The following is a 7,914-nucleotide window of genomic DNA, read 5'->3' as shown; positions in this document are numbered from 1 at the left end:
TTTCAAAAAAATTAATTTTAATTTAAAAAATTAAATCCATCTATGCATGCCATGTCATAGAGTCAAGGTTGGAGTCAAATTAAGGGATCAGCATATCATTTTCCATCAACTTTATTTTCAGCATCATTCGCCCATACTAATGGGGTCACACTTTGGGCGTGGTGTAAGTAGATAGTGTAAGTAGATAAGGTAAGCCACCTGGTTCATCTCAAGACCACTTCTTTTTCTGTATCCAGAAGTGTGTGCCAGAATATGGAACCAATCAGCACTTCCTACTGCATTATAAATGCAAGCCACGTGATTCCTTCCAACACTACAATTTCCCATTCAGTGAACAAAGCACAACAAAGAACAAAGCTCAGAGCAGAAGATCATAATCCACAATGAGCACCGCCGCTGGAAAAGTAGTGTGTGTCACCGGCGCTTCCGGTTACATCGCTTCCTGGCTCGTCAAGTTTCTTCTCCAACGCGGCTACACCGTGAAGGCCACCGTTCGCGACCCAAGTATGTGCTTTTTTGTCTTCTGTAGTTTTATGATTATTTGCTGCATTACTGTTTCGAAAAATGAAGATCGGATGAAATGTGATGCGCAGAGGATCCCAGAAAGGTGGATCACTTGCTTAGCCTCGATGGTGCGAAGGAGAGATTGCATCTCGTCAAGGCGAATCTTCTAGAAGAAGGTTCCTTTGACTCTGCCGTTCAAGGTTGTCACGCTGTGTTTCACACTGCTTCTCCCTTTTTTAACAATGCCAAAGATCCGCAGGTTTGCTTCGTTTGCGATTTGATTCGTGCATTTGTTTTTCTTTTTAATCTGTGGCTGTGTAATGTTTTGTTTTTAATTTATCTATTGCAGACTGAGTTGTTGGATCCGGCAGTGAAGGGGACTCTGAATGTTCTGAAATCGTGTGTGAACTCGCCCACGCTGAAACGCGTCGTTTTAACTTCTTCTATTGCTGCAGTTGCGTTCAGCGACAGGCCTAAAAACCCTGATGTAGTAGTTGACGAGACTTGGTATTCTGATCCGGAATACTGTAAGAGAACAGGGGTATGTGCTTCTCTCATTTTGTTCGTATGATATGAGAACAGCTTATTAGTTGTAGTTTTATATGCATTAGACAATTGACAGTGAACTTTGATACTTATATTTATTCAAATGTCAACGAAGTGTTATAATTTGTCATGTATATTGCGTTATCATGTTTTCACGTTTCTTTCTATTTCCTGTTTATGCTTTAGTTATGGTATAACCTTTCAAAGACTTTGGCCGAAGATGCTGCCTGGAAATTTGTGAAAGAAAACAATATCGACATGGTTACAATGAACCCAGCATTGGTTATTGGACCTCTCTTGCAACCAGAGCTTAACACTAGTTCTGCTATAGTTTTAAGTTTAGTTAATGGTACGTAATTACTATTTATATACATTATGGTGCATAATTTCTGTTGTTTGCTTTGTCTGCTTCTTGATTACAGAAGGCAGTTTTTTCACCTAGAACTATGTTATGAGTGAAATGAAATGAAAAGGAAATATAAAATAATGAAACAGAGATTAAAATAGAACATGAAATGGAGTACTTAATAATATGTTATAATTTTTCAACTCAAACTATGATTTGTTACTAATAAACGCTGCTGTTGCTGCTGCAGAGTATTACTTCTGCAGAGAAAAAGCGTTAGGGATAGAAAACAGAAGAGAATGATAGTGAACTACTGCGCTTTATTATTTACTTATCAGAGTCTTTAAGTAGGCAAATTCAAACCGTAAATAGCTAGACATTAGGAATCCTACTATGAAGAGATAATTGAAATTACAGGAACAATAACAGTAAAATATTAACTAAACCTGTTGGAAGCTTAACAAAACCAGTAACAAAGTTATTTGAATATATGGTCTTTTTTCCAACTACTTGGTCTCATTAACCCCACACACTCACACACATGTACAGCCTTTATATGTTATAATTTTTCACTGCATAATTCTTGGATAATTGAAGAAACTGATCCATCGCCTTGACACAGGTACGAAAACATTTAAAAATAATTCTCTGGGATGGGTCGACGTGAAAGATGTTGCCATGGCCCATATTCTAGCATATGAGAATGATTCAGCTAATGGAAGATATTTACTAGTTGAGAGAGTGGCACACTTCGGAGACGCTGCGAAGATTTTACGAGATTTATACCCAGCATTGCAAGTTGCAGAGAAGTGAGTATAATTATTTTGATAGTATCAAAATTGCATACATTTTATATATATAAAAGGTGAACTAAATTCCCCGTCTGTTGTACCTTACTGTTTATTGCTTTATTTACTTGCTTCAAAATTGAATTAAGTGTCATGTGTGCATTCAGTGTTGACGATCTGAAACTATACAAAACCTCAGATTCTATAGGCTAAAACAGCATAACCTTCCTAACATGAGACTATATACCATTACCAATTTGTCCTAATTTAAAATATCAATATATTGTAACCCATGCTTATAAAAAAAATATTAATTTACTAAAATTAGTTAGTTACTTACTGTAGAAGTGGTGTGGATCATAACTCTTGGGTGGGGATTATATATTATAACGTCTTTATGCATAAATATTTTAGGAATCCTGGATTTGAACATGTATTGATACATATTTTGAACTCTGGATACATACTTGAGATTCTTAGTTCCACCATAATCTAATGGCCAGCACTCTGGATACATGTTTTTGTAGCCAGTTGGAATTCATTAGTGAATTATATGTTCATTAGATGCGGCCAAAAGAAAAACTTTGCACATGTAAATATTTCGAAAAATTTTGTATTAGGTCATGGGCCCGACGTGACACTTCATTCGGTGGTCTAATTTTGTTTTGCATTTGTATAATTATAAGTAATTGGAGTTTTTGTTGTTTTGATTTTTCTAATACCTTTCTGTCAACAATATTGTCAGGTGTGAAGACGATAAGCCATGGGTACCAATATTTCAGGTTTCCAAGGAAAAAGCAAAGAGTTTGGGAATTGACTATATTCCTTTGGAAGTGAGCCTCAAGGACACTGTGGAGAGCTTGAAGGAAAAGAAGTTTCTCAAAGTTTGATCTTATCCTTAAAGAAACGTGGAAACCTTCTTATGCCTATGCTTTGCCTATGCTTGAGTAAATTTAGTATAAAATAAATTTGAATGGAAACTGGTGTTTGGTGTTAGTACTTAAATAAGTGATTTGATTCTTGGAGTGGTGACAAGTTTCAAACATGCGTGACAATGTTCGAGTGTGCATCAGACATTGTATCTCGTGATATTATATTAGTGTAAGATGTTTGTTGCAACTAATGCATCCATGTACTTAATCTATTTTTATCATTTGCTAATTTTATCATTTGCAAGAAAATTCGTCGGTACGATCAATATTGATTGTTAGATCGGTATTCTAAATCATATGTAAGTCAGAAGAATAAATGGTAAAAAATGTTAATTTGAGTACGATGACGAGTAAAATAATAATATGAATAATATTTTTATTGTTATAATATATGTAGAGTCTTAGAATTTTTTAAATAGATATTTATATATGCAAGTAAATAATATAGTCAAATAATTTTACAGATAGTTAAAACTATGATGTGATATTCAATTTTTGTAAACAATCAAAATGTGAAATCTTATTTTTTACTTTTTTTTTTTCATGATATAAGTGAAGAATTATTAAGAAAAATACACTATCGAATTTTCAATATGCAGGCATGTAAGTTTAAAGATGATGTAGAATAAAGTAAAAGATTGTGAAATTGAGTGTTCTAAAGATACTGAAAATATGAAGAATAATATCTCACTAAACTGTTGTAAGAACTAAAACAAGCTGACTAAATACATGACTTGTTGTATGATATATATATATATATATATATATATATATATATATAAGTATTGCAAAAGATCGTTACTTGCAAAATTGGGACCAAATTCATTTTCGCTTCTCTCTGTAAATACCAAGCAACCGAATGTGGTTTTGTTTTGGGTGAAACGTTGTAGTTTTGGTTTCACGTTTTGCTGAACAACCATCGTCAAGTCTCACAAGTCTTGGGCGTCTCAACTGGTGGACTCAAGTACAGGTTACGAGATCTCCTCCGCATCTTGTAGGTTGAAGCATTGAAGGGCTTTTGAGTTGCAGAAGTGGGGTTTATCACCCATGCTTCTTCACCTATTATAAATAGGTGGCTCAAGGCTCCTCCGAAACACACCTTTTTCCACACATTTGCTCATTGTCTCTGCTCTTCTTACCTTTTATCACTTTCTCTTTCTTTTCTTAACTTCTAGTTTATTTATTTACTTTTTTTAAGAATTATCTTATCTTTGAAAAATCAAAAAAGTTCTTGTTATATTTTGAGGGACTTTTGCAATATATTGTAGACAATGACACTACAAAAAAATTTGTTAAATACGACGGTTATTTGGAGTATAAAATGACAGTTTTGACTGTCATATTTTATGCATATGGCGGGTGCGGGTACCGTCATATATCCTGTCACAATGAATAATATGACGGTCTTGGACGAAACGTCGCAAGGCCCGCCATTAAATGCATTGCACAAATAATGGCAGTTTGAACCGCCGTATGTTGTGCGCAAATAATGGCAGTGAAAATCGTCTTAATTTGTTTATTTTTAAAGAATTGTCATGCGAAATACAACACCTAGAAATGCCATTATTTGTACTATACAAATGCGTTATACGACGTTTCAACTGCCATAATTTGAATGTGATTTTTTTATATTATTTTTATGTAACATGCTTTCCATTATTATTGAATTTGTTTTCCATAAAATTAAAAAAATAACAGACAACATCTTGATCAATAATACTTTCATTCATAATTCATATTTCATATTTAAAAACTTGATATTACGAAACACAATCCAAAAGTTTTCACATTGAAAACAAAAGCCAAAAAAAAAATTTAAAACATTATTATAATACATTTTGCTAAATTTCTATAGCTATGTTCCTATAGCTATGTGCCTAACTTGTCTTTTCTGTCCCGTTTGATCTTCTTATACCAATGGTGATGGAGCACCACTTCCAACATCGGGTACTTGGAATAAAAAAAATTTATAACTTATTCAAATTCACATGTGTATTATAATAAACTTGTGTAATTTGTTAAATAAACTATTAAGTTTTACCTCATTAACCGAAGTATGTATCAAACCAGCAGCCATAGCAGCAAAATGGTCAGGAACGTCATCTCTAGAAGCAATGTAGGCAACCAATGTTTGCATTTGGTTTTTGAGAGTTGTGAGCTCATTTTCCATCTTTAGAAACATCCGTATTTGTTGATGTTGCACTATATGAAGCAAAATTCATACCATTTAATCTTGTAGTGGATTGCTTAAATGCAAGAGTGGGACAAGCTCCATGTGACAATCCTCTGACCTGACCTGGATGCTCCTTACCAAATATGAGACCAATCGGATCATTTGGAGATATATCTGATGCAATCTCTAGGTTATTCAACATTAGCTTATCTATTTTTTCCTGCATTAAATTGGAAGTGCAAAAGACCGCCAAACAAACAAATTATGACGACTTAAAATGATAAACTAGTACACCAACAATTAGTTCAGACACAAATAAGAAAATTGAAAGTGATCATATAAGTTGAAGTACTTGAAGAGAAAGGTGTCCAGACTCAAATAAGCAAACCAACAATATGCATTTTCACCTCAATTAACTAATCCTAACAGGTTCGTTATTTTAACTATGTATGCAGATTGAAGAACTCACACAAAATCAGCAAAGCAGAAAAATAAATTTAATTCTATGCAGTTTGTAATAGGGTTTTAAATGGCAACAGAAACCATGCACTCATTGTCGTTCCCATACAATATACTCCATTTTCTTCTAATCCTAAACACCAATTCCTCCAATTATTGCCACTTCCCACTAACTCTGCCTCAACTCCTCTCCCACTGCACTAAACATAGACCAGAACCCTCATTCCAGCACCAAACAGATTTCAAACAAACATAACAAAGAGATGAAAAAAGGAGTCAGAACATTGAATAAACAGATTTCAATCAAACAGATTTTAGAAACCCATATGCTATGCTCACTATAGCTCAAGGATCATGATATCCACTCAAACCAGTAAAAGCAGATTTCAAATAATCAGTTTTCAAACTAACAAACTATTGACATACTCAAAGTGTACTTCATATTATAATGCCAATCATTAAATATACAATTCAATGTTTATGTAGCCATGGACTATATGCAGGCAGTACAAGAAATAGAGAAGACAAAACTATGCAGTTAAGCTTCACCACCCTGCAATTAAGAGCTCAATTGTGTGAAGAAGGAAAAGCAAGAAATAGAACAAAAGTATTCAATCTCAAACAGTAGTCTACAAAGAAATCTCTATTTTATTCTTATGCATATACGAACTTGAACACTAATTGAACTTATACATTCAAAATACACATCTAGAGAAAATAAAAATAGTACTAAGGAACTGAAAAGTGAAGTTGTAAGATAGCAGTTTGAGCAAGGGGAACCAGCCACCAACTACAATATTGTTTTAACCATCACCATGCACTCAAAACAGATTTCAACCAATTAGATTTCATATTATAAAGGCAATAATTAAATAGACAATTCAGTAGCAGCAAGAACAAATTTACCCCAATCTCCATAGCCTCCTCATTCATATAGGTGCCATTTTTCTTCTTATGAGTGATCTTCCACATTTCAGCTCGCCCAATGTTCCTACCAGTCTCAATTTTCTATATGTTTTGAAGAAAAGTAAAATGAGCAAAAAATATATAATAGCACATTATTTTTTAGAACAAAATATAAGTAAAAAAAATACCAAATTATCCCTTCTTCTTGACAAAGCCATAGCTCCCAACTCCATGGTCACGTGTTTAAAGCAGAGAAATAACAGAATAAGCAAGAATCGGGATTTCAATAACATAATACAAAATTATACTTCCCAATTGATATTTTCAATCTCAACCAAATGCAACAGAGCACACTTAATATTACATTCATCAATAATTAACCCAATAATCAGAGCAAACAATAGGAGTCGCACATTAGTCACTAATCAAAGTGCAAACCAACCAAAACGAAATCGTAATAGAGGGAAAGAAGTGGAAGGACCTTGTCCGTGCTAGAAATGAGGAAATGCAAAGCGAATGCTCCGTGGCGACTGCTAGTGTGCTCGATTGGTTGAGGGTTTGGGCAGTGGAGAAATGGCTCGCGACGAAACCCTGTTCGACATTGTCGTCGGAGTTGCTAGAGATGTTTGACACTTTGCTGGTTCCCAATCAGTGTGGCGAAGGAAGTCCCGATCTTCGGCGACTTGGTAATCTCCACTTGCATCAACGAGTTACGAGATCTCCGGCGACGAAATCGACAGCAAGAACGGTGTGGTGGTGCGAGGTGCGAGGAGCGGAAATAGTGAGGTGTGAGGTGTGGAAACAGCATGGTGATCTCATGCGACGAGGAGGGTGGAGTCGGCGAGGATTGGGAACTGCGAGGTGTGAGAGTGGAAAATTGCGAGGTGTGAGAAGTGTGGAAACGAAACCGAGATTGGGGTTGATAGAGAGGATTTTGTAGGGTTTGTCTTACATGAGCCAGTTTTATGTTTTGTGTGTGCATTTGTCTCATTAAAATTCAATTTACTGTGCAATAAAAAAGATAGAATTAAATGAGAAGTAAATAAAAAAAAGAGTATTATGGAGGGAAAGATGGCGCCACTAGAAAACGGCATAATGTGTAATGGGAGCATAATGGCATTTTCAAATGCCATATTTTGCATACAAAATGTGGCAGTTATAGAACTGTCGTATTATGAAGCAAATTATGGCAGTTTTTTATAACCGCCATATTTACTTCAATTTTTTTGTAGTGTGAACTCATAAAGTAATTTTTATTAG

At 34.7% G+C, this 7,914-nt stretch overlaps 1 protein-coding gene across 1 annotated transcript; it reads left to right on the top strand.

Moving 5' to 3' along the window:
- The first annotated feature begins 277 nt into the window (after nucleotides 1-277).
- Nucleotides 278-3,365, top strand: LOC114187129 (cinnamoyl-CoA reductase 1-like). The gene is made up of 6 exons (XM_028075265.1): nucleotides 278-504; nucleotides 594-763; nucleotides 854-1,045; nucleotides 1,237-1,399; nucleotides 2,019-2,205; nucleotides 2,930-3,365. The coding sequence occupies exons 1-6, from the start codon at nucleotides 384-386 to the stop codon at nucleotides 3,072-3,074; spliced, it is 978 nt and encodes a 325-aa protein (XP_027931066.1). The 5' UTR covers nucleotides 278-383; the 3' UTR covers nucleotides 3,075-3,365.
- Nucleotides 3,366-7,914: the final 4,549 nt, after the last annotated feature.

The sequence above is a fragment of the Vigna unguiculata genome, chromosome 1 (assembly GCF_004118075.2).
Source record: "Vigna unguiculata cultivar IT97K-499-35 chromosome 1, ASM411807v1, whole genome shotgun sequence".
Lineage (NCBI taxonomy): Eukaryota > Viridiplantae > Streptophyta > Magnoliopsida > Fabales > Fabaceae > Vigna > Vigna unguiculata.
This window is presented reverse-complemented; position numbering and strand designations above follow the sequence as displayed.